Below are 23,157 nucleotides of genomic sequence, written 5' to 3'. Positions count from 1 at the left end.
CAGATTGGCCTGCAGCCAATTTGCATGCCTCGATAAGGACACAGAGCTCTACAGCCTGTGCCGACAGGTTTGAGGACAGACACGATGCCTTGAGGACCTCGTGAGCTGAGACTACGGCAAAACCTACTTTGTTCTTTCCCATCTCTGGAGGCTGAACCATCCACATAGAGGATCATGTCTGGATTTTCCAAAGGGTTGCTCTTTAAGTCAAGTCAACTTTATTGTCAAATATGCTATACATGCTCGACATACAGCACAGATGAAATATCAGTCCTCCAAGTCTGCCCTGGGGGAACAAAAATCGTCAGGTGAGAGCGACACAGTCATGTGGTTCTCCATCATCCTCTGTAGGGAGAAGAGAGGCAGGATTCGGAACAGAACAACGTTTCACAATGATGTTTGGCATATCAAATATGACGGTGTTATACTTTAACCATCTCTGTGCTGACAAATGTGATGTCTTTTTCTCCAACAGAAGCAGGGAGGCAACATGTGGGACCAAAAGGGTGAGGTTAGAATACCCCACAATATTTCTGGAAGCAGTTACCGCCTTTTCAGCTGCAGCAACTGCACGCAGGCAAACAGGAAGTCCAGCTGCCACTGGGTCCAATTTGCTGGAGAAGTAGGCTACAGGTCTTAATCTATCCCCCTGCTTCTGCAAAAGAACAGAGGTCATGAAACCCTTCTTTTCATCTACAGTTTGAACAAATGGTTTATTGGGGTTAGGCAATCCCAGAGTGGGTGTGGTCTGCAGAGCACTCTTTAGGGATGTCAGGTGCGTGCGGAAAAATCGCAGCATTGACTGCTTGCAGATCTTGGACAAACCTCCACTCATCGGGCTGGGACGGTTTTCTTGCCTTCTTAACTGGGGAAATAGGAGTGCGCACTGGAGAGTTTGGGCAAGGGGCAATTACACCTGCCTTCAGCAATGAATCAAAGACCGGTCTTATACCTGCGATTGCTTCTGGTTTGAGTGGGTACTGGGTCTGTTTAGGCCTGAAATCTGATTTTGGGGTGATCACCACTGGTTCAGCATTATTAGGTCTACATCATGTTTACCCTTTGCCCCAACGGAATTTGGGACTCCCGCCAATTTGGGGTGCACCTCTGCTGGAGTTATACCTGTGGAAACAGAGACAAATGGGCCACTATGGCCGGGGTCCCCAGGACCCCGGTCATCAGTGGCTAATATTACGCTGCGCTTAACATGCACGCACATAGCATGACTTTGTTTGTAGACCCCAAGCCTTTGGCAAAACAACACACTAGGGTCCTCTGTTTGGGACCATTCATTGCCATTGGCTGCGCACTTCTTGACCCATTTCCCCACATCTTTCCATGGGCGGCTCATGGCTTTGCTAATGAGACATGGGGTATGGAATTAACGATGTCAAAGAAACCATGCTGGCAGCAGCCGACCTCAGAGTCCTCTGACACGAGGCCGCGCATTACATGTTTGAGAACACTGCGATGAACATTGATGCAGTTGTTCGGACAACAAGTAAGATGGACCTGCACAGTGCAATAATGTTTAGACCAATATGTAGTTTTGAGGGTCAATCTTTCACGTGTGTGGGGGTCTGCAAACCAAGTCTTTTCAAACTTGACATCTTGCCCTTGGTGAACAGGTGCTGTGCAATGCAAATCTTCCTCTTTCATATAATCTGTCTCAACTGATGAGGTATTCAAGTGTGCGAGCTGTACAAGGTGTTTGGGAGTTCGTGTGAGTTGATCTGAGCAGAGCCGCCAGACATACACATACAGGGGGCTTCCAAACCCACACTGCACATTTCATTTACTTCAATAGTTAGTCCATCTGGAGTGGATGTGAGATTTACTCCTAATTTGCACATTAAATCGCATGCTAACAAATTTACTGGACATGTATGTGAGATGAGGAATGAGTGGGACGTAACTATTCCTCCCTCGCTTTCACACGGGAGGTTGACTGAGAGAGTTTCGGTTACAGGTCATCCTGAGATGCCCATCGTCTGAATCGAATTTGAGCTGAGCGGTGGGTCATGTTGTATGACTGAGTGTGCTGCTCCAGAATCTACTAAAAAAGTCAACACATACCCACATACAGTGAGGGGCATACAGGGGAGTTTAGAGAAGGGAGTAGTTGTGTATTTTAACAAACTTGATGCAACTTCAGGTGTATCTATCTGGACTGGTGTATTGGGCGTTTCTGTGTAGTCTTGCTGTTGCATGCAGGTGCTGCTACTAATGTGTTTAACATTATGTGAATGTTCTTGTCTATGTGTATCATCGTGTTTGTGTGTGTGTGTGTTGCCTCCCCTGTTCTCTGTGTGGCGCCCGTACCCGGAGTCCGCCCGTCAGTCTGCTTTGCTGTACTCCTCGCAGGGCATCTGTTTGCTACTGTGGAGACAATCTCGAGCAATGTGTCCCTTCTGATTGCAGTGTTAGCAGGTTGCACCTTTTTTCCAGGACGGGTCACCCCAGGTCATCCTGCCTCGGACCCTACCTTGACCTCTTCCTCTCGGTCCAGGCTGAGCAGTCTGGAGAAGAGTGAGGGTGGTGGCGTGTAGGTCTTGGTCTCTTTTTGTTGACTGTCTTCTCCTCTTTCAGCAGCCTTTCTGTGTGCACAGCGTACTGCTCGATCTTGGTGAGGCTCAGGAGTGCCCTCCACTGCAGCCTGGTCACGCCACTGTGTTTCTCGTGCGCAGCAGTGAGACGAGCGAGAAACGCTGACACTACTTCACCATCTTCTTGCTTACACATACTGATCTTAGTTCTATGTTCAAGGGAAGAGCTTCGATCAGACGAGCACAGAGAGCAGTGAGGGTATTTCTATACTCACTATTGCCATCCGCTGGTCAGCTTCTGGCCACTCTCTAGAAACCTTGCTTCAATCTTTACCCATCTTGGTCATGAGTAGGCGGTGAAGTTCATGGGTGGTCAGCTGGAATTCTCTGCAAAATAACAGCTCATTACCAAACCTCTTTCCTCCCACCTCTCTCACATTGGGAAGAGAAGCCATGCTTTCCTTGATATCAGCTGTTGTCCAGGGTCTGTGGACTAGAAGCACGCTGTCAGCTCCAGCCACTTCCACCACTGGAAGATGAAGGACTTCAGACTTTAGGTTACGGCCTTGTGGACCCACTGGTGAGCATGTGGTCAGGTCCAGGAGGGTGTGTCTTCCGTCGCCATATGCAAGACTGGATCTCGTGTGTGACGGAGAAGCAAGGCGAAGCGTTGACGCTGGCAGCTGGTAGGCTGGGAGAGATTCCAGAGGCTCAGTGTCCTTTATTATTTTTTATTTTTATTTATTTATTTTTTTTGTGCTTTGTCTCGACTTCTCCCCCTTTCTGTGGGTGAGGCGCTTGTGGGAGTGATGCTCCGCCTTGCTGAGGAGGCAGTGTGTGTCGGGGTGGTGGGGCAGACTCCAGGTCAGGGTCCATCTGAAATTTCAAACACTGAGAAGAGGGTGAGAGCCCTGCCTGTTGTTTCTCTCTTTTGTACTCTCTCTTAAGTGTTTTCTTTCCATGCAGAAAACGCTCTTCAGTCCCCTAAGAACTTAACATTATCTGCAGACTCTTCTTTTTCCTTCTGTTTCAACGTTTCTTCTAACTGTTCTATCTGCCTGGGACTAAAACTGCCCGTCTCAGGGAATCCTAAGTCCTTTACCCATATGTCAAACTGTGCCAAATAATCCTCGCCATATGAGGTTTTCATAAACTGGATGTTTGGGCTCTCATAGGAACATCCAGTTCTTATTATAGCACATGTAGCCTCAGGCTTACTTGCTTTTTTCTTTTCTTTCCCTAACTTGCCGTTTCTGTTCCCCATTGTACCCTGTTATATCAATAGGTTGTGACAACAATGGCTGACTTTTTACTAGGATCACAAGAAGAGCAAGTTGGACTATGTCCAAAAATGTGACACAATAATCCTTTGTGTTCTTATTAGTAAACAATTTATCTGGCATTTGCCTTAAACTAAAGTAGGTATCATTTAGCACAACCTCAAAGACAACTCACGCATATGTACAAGATCTCTTTCTCTGTTTCAGAATTTGGAGGAGGACAGTACTCTGTTAATTCATCAATATTTTGCGTGCACACCGGTGTGTCTTGGCGATTTCGTGATTGAACCTCTCTATCCCGTTCCTGCAGCGGGCCAGCTGTTCACACAGAACAAATGGAGCAAGATTCAATTCTTTCCCAGTTACGAATCGCTGAACATGAATCCGTCGAAACGACCCCTTACTTCACTCTCTCAAGTAGGTGAGCCGTTACCCAGTCGTCACTTAGGCAGATATTTCTCTTAACAACCCAGTAAACTACTCGCAGTTTATTGTCTCAAAATATTGTTTTTATCCGTATCTGCAAACATATTGATGGTACCACAGCTTAGCAGTCCTCCTGGGTTCGGACAAATTTCCGTCTGTCTCTTACATCAGTCTTTAAAGACTGCTTCTACTAATTTCTTTACACAAGAATGCAAAGTTATCACTTACTGGTTCGGTGAGCCCTGACGGTCTGGTCTCTTGTCCGAGTTCTCAGCTCTGCACCGTGGCCTTGGGAGTGTCCCGTCGTCCGAGGATCAGACGCGTAGGGCCCACCCAGGGACGCCAAATTGTAATGGAAACTTCTGATAAACACTTCAGAACACTTAGCAGTTGTCTTTTCAGTTATTTATTATAGTAGAGCATATAAAAGAGATATAAAACAGGAAAGGAAGAAGACGACACCACTTCAGGTGATGCCGAGAGTGCGCACTCTGAGTTGTATCTTAGTGACTGTTCTCTATTATACTCTAAAGGCATTTGCTTACTGCTTGTGTCTGCACGCGATTGGCTCGAGGCTTGGCCTTGAAGTTAGACATCGACTCTTTGTTAAAGCAGACAAACCGGTGTGCTCTAATTAAGCGCCGCGGACGCGTCATCAGGCATAACATATGAAACGTAAACAAGACAGCTTGCTTATCACCAGCCGTTTGAGCCAAGGGCACAAACACAGAGAATAGGAATATTCATTCACTAAATTTCCTTCACAGAGCTTTTTCTTTCAGGAGGAAAAAAAAAATCAGAATTTTATTGTAATCAAGACGTTTCAGGAGTTTTGGCAGAACATTTAGGAATTCATTTAACTTGTGTGTTATTAAACTTTGCTTTTCATTAATCAGAGATGCTTACAGAAGTATATTGTAACTGTAGGTGTTATGATTTTTGTCTTGTTGCTATGGCGATACGTTACGCTTTTCTACGTTTACAAACTTAAGCAGCAAACAAACTGAACATTAAAAAAAACAAAACAAAGCAAATTTGTTTTCTAAACATTAGCTCTTCTTTTTCTCCAAAATCATATTTGAGACTCGAGAGTGTATCACATGATGATATTTTCAGAAATGATGTGCTTCATTTATTAGAATTATTTTAAAAGTAGCATTTAAAAAAAAATGTATTTATAAAAATGTTATTTAGCAGCTGGGAGGTCCATATCGTGAAATACCATGACCGAGGTCTTGAAAGTACTGACCGAGGTCACGGTATTTCACCATACGGACCGACCTTAAGCTGGTAAATAATATATATTTTTTCTTTACCAAATTCTAACAGAAAACGAGAGCGCCCAAAAGGGAAAACCAAGCCGAGCCGCCATTTTGAATCCTCATTCACGGCTGTAATGCAAATGGCTTCCTCCTCAGTATACAAGTGCACTTCCATGGAAGGAAAAAACTACATTTTGCCGCCTATGTAGTCCCCTATTTATACAAATAGGAGTCATTCAGGATTCAGCCATGTTTTTGCTTGGCATTGGCAGCAGTTAGAGGTTTTAGCTTTCTCCTGAAGTGTTTTATTTCTTCTTCCTCAGGGGAGTAAAGCTCGCTTTCGCTGTGAACACTGTCGTTATCGCTATCCATGCTGTAAAATTAATGCTATTCTCCTGAGAAATGCTGGCAAAAATTTATGATTTTTGATAATCTTATAAATAAATCTGATAAAAAAAGATAAATGTTGACAGAAAATGCTGCTATGTTGTTGTTAACGAGCAAGTCGCCAGAGGTCTGTAACCGGGGTCCATATCGTAGGATACAGACCCACTCGCCAGCCAATCAGAGCGCAGGATTTGATGGAAACCGGACTGCGAAAAAAAATACATTAAAATATTTAACACTGAAAATCTGTACCTGGAAAAAGTATTAACATCAGCGCAGCTTTAGATTCAGTTTATAATTATTAAAATTAAATGTAGGAGAGAAACTGCCAGAAGTGATCATGGTCTCGTCCTCAGGTTTGTTCCGGGAGCCCTGCTCAGACGGGGGGAGTTTTCCCTGTGGAGGGGTGATGGGAGTATTCCCAGAGTATCTGTGGGGTTTTACTCCAGATGATATCCATCCGGTCTGAAAACACACACCCCCGTGGGGAGACGCTGTACTGTGGTGTATCCTGTGGGAAAACGTTTCTGCGCTTTATTTTCAGAATAAAGACTCTCGCTGTTTCTCTTTTCCAGTGAAACGGAAAGTTTAAAACACAGAAGAGTGAAACTGACACCATGTTTAAAGTGGCTGGTCGGAGAGGTGACCCTTCTGGGGCTTTTAGGGGAGTTCTTAGCGTGTCATGTGACTGACTGACTCATCATCAAGCATGGCCACACATCCTACAGCAAGCACTTATAATGAAGATTGGAGCAGTGTGTGTGTGTGTGTGTGTGTGTGTGTTGCATTGCACTGGGAGTTTGGATGTGGTGAAGACGCGCCCATCTGTGTGGTTTATTCCAGAATTACTACAGATGTCCGCTTAACATGTGTACACACACACCCACACCCTTCCATATTTTCACCATAACATCTGTGTGTGAGTGAGCGAGAGAGAGAGAAACTGGATCTTCAGCTCAACCTGTTGAGCACCGTGTGTTTCTGATCTGCATCTGTCACTCATTAACACACTGCATGAGTCCTACTGTGTACACACACACACACACACGCGCACAGAGACTTAAAAAAATTACAAATACATTAAACCAACATGCATTTATGTTGCAAGCGTTGGTGTGTGTGTGTGTGTGTGTGTGTGTGTGAGATTAAAATGTCTAGCCATGGTTTTGTAATGCCTGCAGGATTTACCCTCTAGTGTGTTTGTACACCTGTAATCCCCGAGGAGCCGTTTTCGTGAGCGTGTCGTATAAATCACTGTCTCGTGTTTAGTAATGGTGTGTGTCATAAGAAATTGTAAAAAGATAAAGTTCAGTAAGAAATATTAAAAGGTCAGTGATGAGTTATTGAAAAAACAAATTTTACAAAAGGTTCAGATTTTTATTTGTACTTGGGTGAGTGTTGCTAAACTCAGATCAGGGTTAAATGCCATGCAGCGTGTAAACATTCCTCACCGGTGTATTTAGCCCTGCCTGTAAAACTCAACAAGACCACAAAGTGAACCGAACATGACAAAATGGTGACCAAATGACATGCACCAAATCCTCTAGTAACGCAGCTCAGCCACTGTTGTTTGTTGTTCGTCCGTCGATACGACGAAGACCATCACTCATCCAAGAAATCCTGGGGACGGAGTGCGCGCAGTGCACGGAAAGCGTCTGTGTGCACGCAGATGGCTAGCGAGGTCAATCTGCGCAAGGAAGAATCTGCCGCAGCTGGGGCACAGAATGGACGCTGGGGCTGGATTCGCAGATCGAGCTTTTCTGGCAGCTCTGCGTGCCTCAGCGGAGGCTGTTCTTTTGGCTTCACATGCTGAGGCGCCATTTCGGACAGCGGCGCACCATCCCGCACGGTCCTGGGCCAATTGCTCTCAGTTTGTGTGGCTGATATTGAAAGCCTTTAGTCCGGCTTTAAGGGTGTCCTTGAATCTTTTTTTTTTTGCCACCTTGGGAACGTTTGCCGTGCTTTAGCTCGCCGAACAGAAGTCTCTTTGGCAGACGTGTGTCTGGCATGCGGGCTACGTGGCCTCCCCAACGAAGCTGAGACTGCATCAGGATAGTATGAATACTGGGCAGGGTGTAAGGACCTCAGTGTCTGGGATCTTCTCTTGCCATTTGATGCCAAGAATTTTCCTCAGGCAGGTGGTGTGGAAGTGGTTCAGCTTCCTGGCATGACGCTGATGGACCGTCCAGGTTTCAGCACCGTAGAGCAACATAGTTAGAACAACGGCCTTATACACTTTGATCTTGGTTTCCGTTTTTATGCCTCGTCTTTTCCACACATTCTTACGAAGCCTGCCGAAAGCAGTGCTCGCTTTAGGCAGTCTATTTGTTACTTCATCATCAAGGGTGACGTTCCTGTAGAGTGTGCTTCCAAGGTAGGTGAACTTTTCCACGACGTTCAGTCTGTGCCCGTTGATGGTGATGTTGGGAGCACTGTATGGCTTTCCTGGCGCTGGCTGATGCATGACCTCTGTCTTTTTGGTGCTGATGGTTAGACCAAAGTTACTACAGGCATTCAAGAATATGTCGACCGTGCGTTGCATATCAGGTTCTGACGCAGCATTCAGGGCACAATCATCGGCAAAGAGAAGGTCATTGATGGTATCAATCGAGACCTTAGTTTTAGCCTGCAGCCTTCTTAGATTGAACAGCAAGCCATCAGTACAGTAGTTGATACCAATGCCCACCTCAGCATCTCCAAAGGCATCGCTCAACATGGCCGAAAACATTAGACTGAATAAGGTGGGGGCGAGGACGCATCCTTGCTTCACTCCGTTGGAGATGAGGAATGGATCAGAGGTCTCTCCATTTTCCTGGACTCTTGCTAGCATGCTGTCGTGAAGTTGACATACGATGTTTACGAACTTGCTGGGGCAACCATACTTTGCCATAATTCTTCAAAGACCATCTCTTCTCACGGTGTCAAGTGCCTTTGTCAAATCGACGTAAGTGGAATAAAGATCAACATTTTGTTCCTGACACTTCTCCTGGAGTTGTCTGGCAGCAAACACCATGTCCATAGTCCCGCGCTCTTTCCAAAAGCCACACTGACTCTCTGGTAGTAGACCTTGCTCGAGATGTGCGATGAGGCGGTTGAGTAAAACTCTGGCCAAGATCTTTCCTGCGACAGCCAACAGGGAGATTCCACAGTGATTGTCGTAGGTACGACGGTTACCTTTGCGCCTGTAGAGGTGCATGATGGATGCATCCTGTGCAGTCCTGTGGCACAGCCTCATGAAGCCAGATGAGCTGAAAAAGCTGGTGGAGTTTGTCAGTCAGGGCTACTCCCCCCTCTTTATAGACTTCAGCTGGGATGGAGTCTAAACCTGGGGCTTTGCCACTTGAGAGAAGATGGATAGCTTTCTCAGTTTCCTCAAATGTTGGTATGGCGTCCATGATCTCGTCAATAGGAACCTGACGAGCCACTGTAGCACATCAGCTGACACACACGTGCGCGCTAACTCCTCCCCCTTTGTCTTTAAGGGTGCCATTTACTTTTGTCCTCGCTGAACAGCTAGTCTTAGGGGTTTGTTTTCCTCCTTTCAAGTCATTAATGAGACATGATCAAGTTTCACAAAATGTTCATTACACTGAAATAAGTGTGTGTGTGTGTGTGTGTGTGTGTGTGTGTGTGTGTGTAAAAAAAATGACTACTTTTGTCACTTGTATGTTTTGAAGCTGATGAATCGAGGTTCACGTTAGTGAGTCCAGCTTCATATGGAATATACTCCAGGAACAAAACGTAGGACATGAGTTTATTTCCCGTCTCACTGCATTAAAAAGCTCTCGCAAGCGATTTCTGAATAAATGTTTGTATCTGTGTGAAGATCAGTGACACTTAATGAGCGGCTGCGATTTCTCATTTATTTATTTAATTGGTGTTTTTTTTTTTGTTTTTTTTTTTTTTTAAATATATCTCCAGGGCTGACATTTCAGTCTGACACCACCTCAAATCCTGAATCTTGTTGCTATAGAGACCGTAGCTAGCGTTTTCTGAACGTTCTGATTTTCCCTCCACAGCCGTCTACATCTCAATAAGAAGAGCAGCGATAAGCAGCCGTACAGTAAACTGGCTGGAGTGTCGCTACTCAAACCTCTGAAGGGTGTCGACCCCAACCTTGTCAGTAACCTCGAGACATTCTTCGAGCTCGACTACCCTAAGGTAAGAAAAAAATATTCCAGCCTTCATTCACAGTGTTGGACTTTTAGTTGCTTTACTCAGGTTAATGAAAACATGATTCCTGATTTTATTTATTTATTTATTTATTTATTTATTTAGTGATTGAATAAATGACACTTGTGTTGCTTTTAATGTCAAAACAAAACCGCACACTAAAAGCAAGTTTAATGATTGTGAAATATTTGTGGAAAGTTAATAATAAAAGTAGTTTTTTTTTTTTTTTTTTTTAATGAACCTTTGTAATTTTTGTTTTAATATATTTTGGAGTGAGTGACAGTGACAGGAAAATATCACCTACTTTACAACCTTTCTACAGTACGCAGTACACATCATGGAAAACTAGAACACTGAAAAGGAGGAAAAAAAAATTACATTTGTACTAAAATTTTAATTTTACATTTTTAAAATTTGAGCACCATTTTAGCTTCTAATCAGTTTGTAATTATTATTTAAAAAATTAAATCTCATTAATGTTCCATCCATCTCATTATCTGTAGCCGCTTTATCCTGTTCTACAGGGTCGCAGGCGAGCTGGATCCTATCCCAGCTGACTACGGGCGAAAGGCGGGGTTCACCCTGGACAAGTCGCCAGGTCATCACAGGGCTGACACATAGACACAGACAACCATTCACACTCACATTCACACCTACGCTCAATTTAGAGTCACCAGTTAACCTAACCTGCATGTCTTTGGACTGTGGGGGAAACCGGAGCACCCGGAGGAAACCCACGCGGACACGGGGAGAACATGCAAACTCCACACAGAAAGGCCCTCGCCGGCCACGGGGCTCGAACCCAGGACCTTCTTGCTGTGAGGCGGCAGCGCTAACCACTACACCACCGTGCCGCCCCACACATTAATGTTTAAACGTGTATTAAAGTTATTTATTTATTTTTGTAAGTAGTTAATGCATGAAAGTGTTTTTCTGTCTTCTGTCCCTCAGTCTCACAGAATCACTCCTCCAGACTCACCTTTTCTTTTCTCCTCCATCTCAGACAGCTCATCTCTCCCAATCCCAGACGGTCTCTCTCTCTCTCTCTCTCTCTCTCTCTCTCTGTCTCTCTGTGTGTGTGTCCGTCCCCTCACAGCTCCTTTTTCTCTGATTCCAGATGAACACTTGATAATGTTATGAGAAGGAAATCTGAACATGGAGACCCTGATGTGTGGGGTTTTCGTGGGTTCTAAATAATAATAGTGAGGTGTTGTTTGTGTGCCATCTCTCCTCTATCGTACTGCACATCTGGAGTGCAGCAGTGGTTATCAGTCTGTAGTGATGTAGAAAGATAACGTTGGTCTAACCCACACTGATGTGCACTGAGGAGCTCAGTGTGGCCCGGTCCGTGTTCACTCTGCTCCTTCAGCCTGCTCCTCTTCCCCGAGCTTGCCTCACTGCACTTTCACTTCCCACAGATTTGAATAAGTGCGATGTGCAACATTTTCCTTGCAAATGCTTTTGTTGTATTAGCTCTGAGGTGCACAGATGCATCACTCTAAAGCGTGACTCATCCAGACGGGTGACGGGTCCAGACGGGCGAAGCCAAGAGATCGCGGTGTTTTCAGGTTCCGCAGTCCAGGGTGTGAGGATCAACACCACGTCATCTCTGTTTTAAACTCAAACACACTCCTCCAGATGTGTCACTAATTACAGAAGCTGCAGTTCATCAGGTCAAGCTGATGCTGTACCAAAGTTTTGGCGCTAACGGTCCCATCCGCACCACAAGTCGTCTCCTCTTGACTTCTGTGTTCAAGCACATACTAGTTGGTCACCAGTGGGCGTGTCCCTTGACCATCTCATGTTACTTGGTTTCCAAGTATTTCACTATGTACGTGCATAAAACCAATCATTTAGACCACACACTGGTTTGTCATAGATGGGTTGGCAGATGGATAAATGGATAGATAGGAGGAGGATTGGATGGATGTGTTAGTAGATGGATGGATTATTATATGCCCTGATGGATGGGTAGGTAGAGGGATCGTTGGATAGATTTAGATGGATACATGGTTTGATGAGGAGGAGGTGGATGTTTGAGATGGATGGGTAGAAAGTCGGATGGATAATTGAATGGATATATGGACGGGTGGGTAGATGGATGGAATGAGTAGGAAGATGGCTAGATGATTGAATGGATGGATGGTCGGACTCATGCTGGTGACGGATTGATCCAGAGGGTGGTGGTTTTGTGAGCCGTGATCCCGGCTGCGTTTAGTGATTGCTTGTAGCAGCACAGCGAGTGTCTCCGGTTCAGAAACCACAAACACTGATGAAGTTTCAGCCTCTGTGGGAAAAGAGCTGCACAGTCGTCTCTCAGTTCCCTCTGCAGTCGCTTCACTTCTCTCTGTAAAAAAATAAACTTCTGATGTAGGGCTGAACGATCTATCGTTTTCGACCGAAAATCGCGATCTCAGACAACACAATTTTGGGATCATCAAAGCCGCGTTTTTTCTCAGTGCTCCTAAACTGACCCATGTTTTGTTTCGTCAATAAATTGTCCTCATTTTTTACACTACAGACAAAAAAATTACGTTCAGGAAAGCCTTGTGGCACTCAGTGTGAAAGAATTTTGTGAATATCTCCTTCTGTTTTGGTGTAAATCCCCGTTGTTTGGAGGGAGCGCTGGGAGGAGAAACTGCGCTTTCTCTGTCTGAGCGCGCAGGTGGGGGAGGGGCTGCTCGCTCTCTCACACACAGGAGGGAGGGGCCTGCAATAGCGACTGCTACAGCCACTGCATCACTCTTATTTCCCCCAGGGGAATTGTTGGCTCTAGTTATAATTTATAATGCTTATGTACATTCTTTTACAAAAGTGCAATATTTTGATGCTGCTGAGCCATTGATCAACCTTTTTTTTTTTTTATGTCTGATATGTTGTAGATGGGAAAAGTAAAAGAAGCAAAAGTTTACTTAAGAAAGATGGCTCTCTTATTATTTTAAGTTATTATAACTTGTTCCTCAGGCACTCAATGTTAATAAACAGGCCTACATTTGAAATCTGTTGACCTCAGTTTTCATTCTTGCATTAGCTTTATGGAATTCATTGTATTAATTAATTTGCACTGAAACTTGATTTAAAGAAAATAAATCGTGGTTGAAATCGAAATCGCAATATCTGCCAGAAAAATCGCAATTCAGTTTTTTCTTAAAATTGTTCAGCCCTATTCTGATGTACATTTGAGTCTCAGCTGGTTCACTTCCTGTCTCGGGGCGAACACATGACTTTCGCTGCTTCATCATGTCACTGTCTGAGTGTCTGCACTAAATATGACACACTCGCTGTATGAGGTCTTCATTCGGGTTTCCTCTCGTATTGAATCTCACCCTCGTCCTCCTGCTGATCATATCTGCTGGACGAGGCAGAGCTGTGTGTGTGTGTGTGTGTGTCCAAACCAGTGTTGCTGTGTGAGAGCTGACTCGTAGCTTTCATGTGTTTTCAGAACATCAGTAGTTGATGTAACGGTGGCGACTCAGCCCCGTGTCCTCTCAGCACTTTAATAATGACTCACTTTAACCTTTTCCTGTCCCGGGTGATGGTGTGTGCTTGTGATGAGGACAAAAATAACATTTATATACAGGATGTTAATAAATCTGAATATTTACACTTGGTTTTGTGTGTAAGGCTTTAAATCTCTCGTCAGCCAATCAGGAGTCATGAACCATCCAAGCGTCGGACAGGGCAGATCCGAAATCCCTTGAGTCTCGATCTGAAATTACTGAATGAAATGTGAAAATTTAGAAAGTCCTACTCCAGGAAGATGAGCTTGAGCAGTTTCCAGGGGAAGAGCTTGGGGAATTTTTTTAAAATGTGCATTTTCCCAGTGATGAGTTGGGAAAGGTTTTTGCACGACTCTGCATTTTTACTGAAGTTGAGATGGTTGTGGAAACTCTCAAACTCTCCCAGCAAAAAATTATTCAAAGTCCGAGAGGTTGCGGAAAGGTTTAGACTTTTATTAAATCAAATAATAAAAGTCGTGTTCAGTCTGCAGAGCGAATCAACTCAAAATTTCTCATTTTAAACTTTCTCAGAAACCAGTCTATGCAAATAATTTCATTGGTTAACATGTCATGTCATACCACTTCAACATTCTCTATTGGGCAGCACATCTCACACTTCTCATATTTTCGTATCTACTGAGCCAAATTTTTCAGTATGAATGGTCAATTCAGGAAGAATCAAAACACACGATAAGAAGTGGTACGTCATGAACACCACAGCGTTCATGATTCAGAATGACTGGGGTCGAATCAGGTTTAAGGTTAATACAGGCCCAGGTGCGAACGAACACCACACTCGTGGCCTTGGCCAGTCTGCTACACCATAGGATTAAAAAAGAAAATGCACACCACAGTTTGTAACAGTACCCAGTTCAGAATAACTCGATAAAGTGTATTACGTCAGCATGCAAAACACTCCAGAACGAACAACTGTTTAATTCAGCATGGTCTTGGCGAACTCATTACATCACACGATAACGCTGCAGGTGCTGGAGTCAGAGGAATACACTTTTTAACAGGTCTGTGATTTAACAGAAAACAACTTTTCAGTATAAATCTCAATGTATTTACTGTATTTTACTGTAATTATGATAATTCATAAATCAATTTACTTTTAATAGAATCGCCTTCATTTATTCTTTACTGAAAATCAACATACTCTGCTTTGAATTCATATATAATCAGCATAAAAAGAAATCAGTGTGCGCGTGTGTGGGTTTTATATGAATCAAAAATACAATCACAAATCAAATTATTGTTTATATGATGATATCAAGGTGTGTGTGGTTACATTAAGGGTATAAAATCACCACAAGGTGAGGAAGTGTTTTTTGGGAATCTGCATTTCCCAGCCGCCTCTTTTACATCACAGTATTTTACATAAAACCCACAGTGAGACGAAGTGTGTTGACGAGCAGCTCCACATCTCATAACGGGGTCACACTGGATTCCTTTAACCTGTCAGGGTTTCTTTTCATCACCAAACTCATTTTGTGTGTGTGTGTGAGGGTTTGACACCACACATTAAAACTTTACAACTTTTTCTTTATGGGCGCTGTGTGAGACGGCTGCCTCTCCAGTAGCTCTGTAGTTTTTAGCTCTTTAAACCTTTTTTTTTCCACCTTGTTTTACTTTTTTGCTCTTCTTACGAAGACGGTGTGTTTTACTATATAACATGGATATTTTTAACTTTAACACGCAACCAGGAGCCAGTTTTCTCACTTATTCGAGAGAGGAGCTGCTGGCCCTGAAAACAATGGGACGAGCCGGGATACGACACCCCATCCCGGCCAAGCTGAGGAGGAAACCCAGGGGCTGCAAGGCTGGAGCTAAGCTAAAGGCTAGGCTAGCGGACAACCGGCGGCGCTACAAACCATCCATTCCCTCCGTTCTCATGGGGAATGTGAACTCACTGCTGAATAAAGTTGACGAGCTTTCCGCTCTGAACAACCAGTGGATTTACCGGGAGAGCAGCTTATTTATCTTTACGGAGACATGGCTAACACACCTCATACCGGATGCTAACGTGGACCTGCAGGGATTCACTGCTGTGAGAGCCGACAGAGACACTAACACATGCGGGAAAAGCAAAGGTGGGGGACTCATCATTTATGTTAACAACCGCTGGTGTAACCCGGGACATATCTCCGTAAAGACAGTTTTATGTTGCCCGGACTTGGAGCTGCTAGCCGTTAGCCTGCGGCCATATTATCTGCCGAGGGAGTTCAGTCACGTGATCACCATCTATGTTTACATCCCTCCGAGGGCAGCCGCAGCCACTGCATGTGAGAGGATTCACTCTGTCACAGCAAGGCTGCAGACACAGCACCCTGAGGCATTTATTATCATTTCTGGGGACTTTAATCACGCTACTCTGGACTCTACTTTGGCTGCTTTTTACCAGGCTGTGGATTGCCCAACAAAGAACAACAGGACAATTGACTTGCTGTATGCTAATGTGAGGGATGCATGCAGAGTCACACCCCTCCCCCCACTAGGGAAGTCTGACCACAACCTGGTTCTTCTACAGCCAAAGTACCCCCCCCGGTTCAAAGGCAGCCTGCAACAACTAGCTCCATCAGGAGGTGGTCCCCTGAAATGAAGATGCCCTCAGAGACTGCTATGATATCATGGACTGGGATGTGCTGCTTAGCCCACACTTACCCCTTTTCCACCAAATCAGTTCCAGGGCTGGTTCGGGGTCAGTGCTGCTGCTGGTTCACAACTCGTTCAACTTGCAAGCCAGCTGAGAACCAGTTTGCTTTTCCATAGCTCGCGGTGCTAAGGGAAGCCACGTCAGTTACGTCGCTGTATATGTCAGTTACGTCGCTATGTTTGTATAAACCTTGGCGTGAATATCAAAGCAAAAACAACACGGAAGAAGCAGCAGCAGCAACAACAATAATAATGGATGACTTCGCGTTTGTACAGCTGCTGCTTCTCAGCGCTTAAAAATGGCGACCTTTCGCGGTCTTGCTATTGTTGTTGGTCTTAACAACTCCATCCCCGCTGACGTAAGCGGTTCTTTCCTCTGGCCCAGCAGAGAGTTGGTGCTAGCCTGGAACTGGTTTTTCTGGCCCCAGAGCCAGTTCTCTGTCAGTGGAAACAGAAAACCCGGTTCCAAACTAAGCACTGGCCCCGAACCAGCCCTGGAACTGCTTTGGTGGAAAAGGGGCAACTGTGAGGACATAGAGGGGCTGACATGCTGTCTGACAGATTACCTTAACTTCTGTGCAGATGTGGTCTCCCCCGCTAAGACTGTACGGTGTTACCCTAATGGGTAACACAGGAAGTCAAAGCTGTCCTCAACAGGAAGAAGGCCACCTTCAGGAGCAGGGATAGGGAGGCAATGAAAGCAGCACAGCAGGAGGTGAAACGCTGCGTGAGGGAAGCTAAGGACAGCTACAGAGAGCATGCACGTGATGTCACGAGGTCACGTGATACTTGTTTATCCGCCATTTTGGACGGCAAGGTCGCACATAGAACTTAGACGAACCCGTTCTAATTATCAAGTGTGTGGGAGTAGATCTTTCGAGACTGGTTATATCTTGTTCAGCATTTGGTTGTACCAATAGACAGGGCCAAAAGGAGGGCCTGTCATTTTATAGATTCCCCGCAGATGAGGAGAGACGCGCAAAATGGGTGTCCGCTGTGCGAAGAGAAAACTGGTACCCCAGTTCTACCAGCCGAATTTGTAGTGAACACTTCATATCAGGTAGGTGTAATCTTCTAATTCAATACTCCTAGTACATCTGTTAAGTTGATTTTCAGATTGAATGATAGCTGCATACTTAGAAACTAGACAGTCTCGAACGTTTAAAATGGCTATGCCGAGCCCTACTACCCTGGCCTAGTCTATGACAATGTTTTATCTTTTTGGCTCATATATGCCTTTGAAAGGCCAATCCATAGTAGGGATGCGAAAACTAAAAAAAAATCTTGACCGACCACCGAGCCTCATTAGCCGGTTAAAGTCGGTTAACCTATGAGTTTAAACAGGGATGCAAACGGTGGATGCCGCCTTTTTCACGGCTGAATCCTGCAGATCCGATTTTTTTTTTTTGGGGGGGGGGGGCGTTGGAGTGTCTGAATAATTTCATCAGTAAATTCTGTATTAAAATTACTAAATGAGCAAATGCTGTTACAATCCATGAAACAGGAAGTATTAGTATGAGAAGAAGGCATGTTGGTTAGAAAGCTGTGCACATTTGCGCAGCTTCCGCGCAGGCGTGCGCGGCGTTCTGATTTACTGTTTTTCAGACAAAAACATACATATTTACAACCCTGTCATTATCTGGAACTGAGTTTAGATTACGAACATTCTTAAGATAAAACGTCCTGCATAGTCTCTTTATGATAAACGTCTTAATGCCACTTACCCGTGAGGTTATCAAGTAGACATTCTTCTTCGGGACCTTCCAGAGGTATAGTTGAGAGATCCATCCCGCAACAAAATATTTATAAGCTTCCAGGCTCTTGTAAGCTTTGAGGGCTTTGTCAGTGTATCACGATTAACGAGAAAATTGTAAATGTCGTGGTAGGCCAGATCGGGCAAATCGCCAGTACCGCAGCTCCGAATTTCCCTGAACAAGGATTGCGGCAAGTTGTACGGATCTGCAATCCCCAACCTGGAACACTTTTCCACCTAACGCTGCCTCACGTCACCTTCAAGATGCTGAACAAACTTAGACAAGTAATCGTGCGATGTAGATGGGGTATTTTCCGAATTTTTTGGGGGATTACTGCCTGGATCCATTACGCTCGCACAAGGTAAACTATCCTGATGCCGTCCAATGTGGCGGAGTGCACACGTGCAGGTCACGTGACTGCACATCCTCTACAGGAGAAAGGTGGAGCAGAAGCTGAAGGAGAAAAGCATGAAGGAGGTCTGGGAAGGTGTGAAAACCATCACAGGCCACAAAACAAAGACCAGAGTTGTTGAGGGGACAGTGGAGAGGGCGAATGAGTTGAGTGACTTTTTTTCAATTGGTTCAACCAGCCCATGTCCCCCCCCCACCCTCTCCCTCACTGCAGCCATCTCTCCTTCCCTCAACACACCTCCCCCCAGTCATCACAGCAGCCCCCTCCTCCCCCACCTCAACACAGACTCCTCCATGCATTACTGCAGACCAGGTCAGAGGTCAACTGAGGAAGCTTCACCCCAGGAAAGCAGCAGGCCCGGACAAGGTGGACTACTGAAGACCTGTGCTGCTGAACTGGGTGAACCACCCCAACGCATCTTCAACCTTAGCCTGCAGCTGGGGAGAGTGCCAACCCTCTGAAAGACATCATGCATCCTTCCAGTTCCCAAAAAGAATCGGCCCAGCGAGCTGAACGACTTCCGACCGGTGGCACTCACTTCACATCTGATGATGACATTGGAGCGGCTTTTCCTCAGCCTCCTCAGACCCCAAGTACAACATGCCCAGGACTGTCTGCGTACCGGGCAGGTGTCAGTGTGGAAGACGCCATCCTCTACCTGCTACACTGAGCCCACTCGCATCTGGATAAGGGAAATGGCACAGTGAGGATCCTCTTCTTGGACTTCTTGAGTGCCTTCAACATCATCCAGCCCCTATTGCTTCAGGACAAACTGAACAGGATGTGAGTGGACCCCTGCCTGGTCACCTGGATCTCCAGCTACCTCACTGACAGGCCGCAGTACGTCAGGCTGAAGGACATCACGTCTGACACTGTGATTAGCAGCACCGGAGCACCCCAGGGCATGGTGCTGGCCCCTCTTCTCTTCACCCTGTACACCGCGGACTTCTGCTACAACTTGGAGCTGTGTTACATTCAGAAGTTTGCCGATGACACAGCCATTGTTGGGTGTATCAGTGACGACAGAGAGGAGGAGTATAGGAGCCTGGTGAGGGACTTTGCTGTGTGGTGCAACAGGAACCATCTGCAGCTCAACACCTCAAAGACCAAGGAGCTGATCATTGACTTTGGGAGGTCCAGACCAAGGTCACGACCAGTTCTGATCGAAGGAGTCGAGGTGGAGGCTGTGGATTCCTACAAGTACCTCAGGCTGTGGCTGGACAGCAAGCTGGACTGGACTTGCAACACCAATCACTTATACAGGAAGGGACAGAGCAGGCTGTACTTCCTTAGGAGGCTGCGGTCCTTTAACATCTGCAGGAAACTCCTGTGGATGTTCTATTAGTCTGTGGTCGCCAGTGTCCTGTTTTACACCGTGGTGTGCTGGGGGGGCAGCACATCCAAGAAGGACACATCCAGGCTGGACAAACTGATCAGGCGGGCCGGCTCTGTGGTCGGCATGAAGCTGGACTCTCTGGTGACGGTGGCAGAGAAGAAGTCTATGGAGAATGCTGCTTCCCAAGTGCAGGACGAACAGACTCAAAAACTCCTTTGTCCTTCACGCCATCAGACTGTACAACTCCTCTCTGGGGGGGAGGAGGGGGAACAGGAGGACAGAGGACGGGAAGGAGCAGTAGCCTAGCCTGACAATAAGCAATACCGGACAATGTGCAATATAAAGTGCAATATCTCTCCTGCCCCCCCCTTCCTCTTTCCCCCCCCCCTCCTCTCTTCCCCATATCTTATTCTTTTTATATTTGTATATGTAAATACTTTAATTTTAATTTATTTAGAAGTTTTCTCTCTTTCTTTTCTCTTTTTATCTGTAATGATGCTGCTGGAATCTTAATTTCCCTGAGGGAACCCTCCCAAAGGGATCAATAAAGTTTTATCTAATCTTTTAAAAGTTTTTCAGAAAAGAGGTTGAAATCTGTTTGGGGGAAAAAAAAATATTCCAGACTGCAGCCATACCTCATATTTTTTTTTTAATTCTTTCTTACTGTTTGGCTTAACAGCTCTGTGTTGAGTTTTCAAACATCATATCATCCTGATTCTCAAAAACATTTCTCACACAAAATATAAGCAGCAGGTTTACTACTGAACACTGCATTAATAATTAAACACTGAGTTTGAGCATTTTATTTAATCTCATTAATAAATGGAATAACTGAAAATGAGTGAATGCATCATAAATAGTTAAATATTTATATTTTAAAAAAGGTTAGACAAAAATGTCAAGTTGTCTTAAATAAGAAGTGGTAGAACATTATTCTACAGAAGTGTAAAAATGCACAAAAATGCAATAAATAAAATGGTGTAAAAGTAAAGCCAATAAATACCAAAAAACCCCAAACCCCTGGCTAATTAGAATCTAAAATGAATAAATATTATTAGTAGTATTAAAAATGCATAATTATATCCTTCTACTTATTAAATAATTATTACAATGAATAATTTATTATTTATAATGATTACAAAAGAAAGTTTTGCATCCAGGTAGTTTGTAATTTTAAAAAACCAAACTCTGATCTCCGAGTGTATTATGGTGGTGGTGATACAACCAGTAGTATGTGTGATCCGTCCCTGACTGACACTGAGTGTCTCTGTGCTGGTGTTGGTGATTATTATGGTCTGTTGTTTCTATACTTTACTGAGGGTGAAACCCATGTGTGCTTTCTCACTCGCGGTCTTGATGTTCTTCCTGTGCAAATACACTTTAATGGACTCTTATCGTGTGTGTGCACACGTGCCATTTAACTACTTTCTGTGTTTGACTTGTGTTTTGTTTACCTTGTTTAAAATTAAAAACAGTCAGCATTTTTTAAACGGTCGCTCCCTCACCAGCCTCCTCCTCTCTCTGGAAATTAATACGACAAAAACCCCACTGAAAGTGAGGAACTATAAATAAGCGTAAACTCCTCTGTTGGAATACTCAGTTCCAGTTTTATCTCTGACTGTTAGAGTGCTGACACTGGAGACTCCTTCCATAAGACCTTTTAAATGACCATCTCACTCATGTGATCCTTCCCCAAACTGTTAACACACAGCAGGAAGTACGCGGTGTTGGGCATAGAAAATGCAAAGTAAATCCATGCACGGGTCGGTAGCTTGTAATATTGAGAGGCCGTAAGAAAGGTTTCAGGCATGTTTGACCATTTATAAGAAAGTTGTGAGTGTTTTTGTATCGCTGCTCTAATGCCACCAGGACGCTGCCATGTTGCCTGTTGGAAGGGCGATGCGTGACGTCATTTGGGCGCAAGGCTGAGTGTCGCTCTTCAGTACTGAAGGGGCAAAGCCAAAGGGCTACTAAGGTGACGATGTCGGGGTTTTTTTTCACTAAACATCTGAAAGTGTATTAATGAGCTGCAGCCCTGACTTATGGACAAACCTGAACTCTTTACCTGAAAAACGAGGCTGAAACTGTGTGTTATTCTACTCATTAGCACGCTTAGCATGCTCTCGACTCATTCATGAAAAACTTCAAGACGTCCCCAGGCTCGCCTACCGTAATTACCGTAGTAGACAGTCCAACCCCCGCGGCAACACAGAAAGAGGGGAAACGCACACTGCTTTACTCTACAGGATTCACGTGAACATTACAGGAAAATGCACTTGTACGGAAAAAGGTGGAATTATTGCCAGAAAGCCCCGAGCTGCTGGTACGGTCTGGATTTATTTGGTAAAATTCATACATGTAAAAGATACAGTATAAATAGCACAGAGGACAACACAAAGTATAAAACACACTTATTTCCAATGTGGTCCTCTTGATAACCGCAGGAAACAGAATATAAGAGACAATAATAAATTGACAAAATTGTATAAACAATGATGAAAGTCATCAACAAAAAATATGCTAACTGTAATCATCACAGAGTGCAACTAGATTACAGAAACGGCACCAAAATGATTAAAAATTAGTTATAGACATCATAAAACTGGGTTTGGAATTTACTCCATAAAAACCGTTTCACCTGTTTCTTAAAATTCTCACGTGTTTGACTCGGTTGCAGTGATGGAGGTCGGCTATTCCACAAACACATTCCTGTAAACCTAAAAGAACTCCGAATGGTTTCCGTAAAGTGTGACGTCACTTATGATACACGGCCGTATTCGACAAAATGGACCACAGCGCCAGCGACACTTCACTGATTTCCTCGAGTATTTTGGACAACGACACGAATAGCGATGATGATCAAGATAAACAAGCATTACCGTATCAATTAGTTACACACAAGTGAACAATATTTATAGAGTTGTTTAGTTCGTCATTACCGAGGCGTTTCTGACAAACACTGAATCAAAGCAAGACACCCAACAAACATCAAGCTGCTTCGCTTCATCAGCTGTTATTACGTTTATGCCCAAAGGAACTCAAAATAACAATCACGCTTAATAAAAACTTAGGGAAGCCATAAAAAGTGTTTTCTTACCCTTTGAACTTCTCTTTTGCGGACTACTGACCGTGCTGTCTCGTTTGTCTTGTCCGCTTTTTGGCTGAAGATGGTGGGAACCGCATCTGGACTCGGCGCTGGCGTGTACGGTATTCCTAATGCCGGGGCATCAGAGTTGTTCGAGTGAAACAATTTTCTTCAAAATGTTCCGAGCACACGAGCTGCGTAAAGCAGTGTTTGTTTCCCCTCTTTCTGTGTTGCCGCGGGGGTTGGACTGTCTACTACGGTAATTACGGTAGGCGAGCCTGGGGACGCCTTGATGAGGAAGTTTTTCATGAATGAGTCGAGAGCATGCTAAGCGTGCTAAC

The 23,157-nt window shown here is 44.7% G+C and overlaps 1 protein-coding gene across 2 annotated transcripts in view; it reads left to right on the top strand.

The window, feature by feature from the left end:
- The window catches only part of ugcg (UDP-glucose ceramide glucosyltransferase), a 61,103-nt gene that overhangs the window by 22,941 nt on the left and 15,005 nt on the right, over window positions 1-23,157 (top strand). For both annotated transcript variants that reach the window (XR_009651564.1, XM_060909030.1), the window contains exon 2: window positions 9,921-10,062. Coding sequence is in view for 1 of the 2 variants with exons in the window: in XM_060909030.1 (XP_060765013.1) it covers window positions 9,921-10,062 (142 nt within the window). In the remaining variant the exon portion in view is untranslated. The remainder of the gene's footprint in view (window positions 1-9,920; window positions 10,063-23,157) is intronic.

This window comes from Neoarius graeffei, chromosome 25, assembly GCF_027579695.1.
Source record: "Neoarius graeffei isolate fNeoGra1 chromosome 25, fNeoGra1.pri, whole genome shotgun sequence".
Taxonomy (NCBI): domain Eukaryota; kingdom Metazoa; phylum Chordata; class Actinopteri; order Siluriformes; family Ariidae; genus Neoarius; species Neoarius graeffei.
Note: the sequence above shows the minus strand (reverse complement) of the source record. Positions and strands in the feature narration are given on the sequence as shown.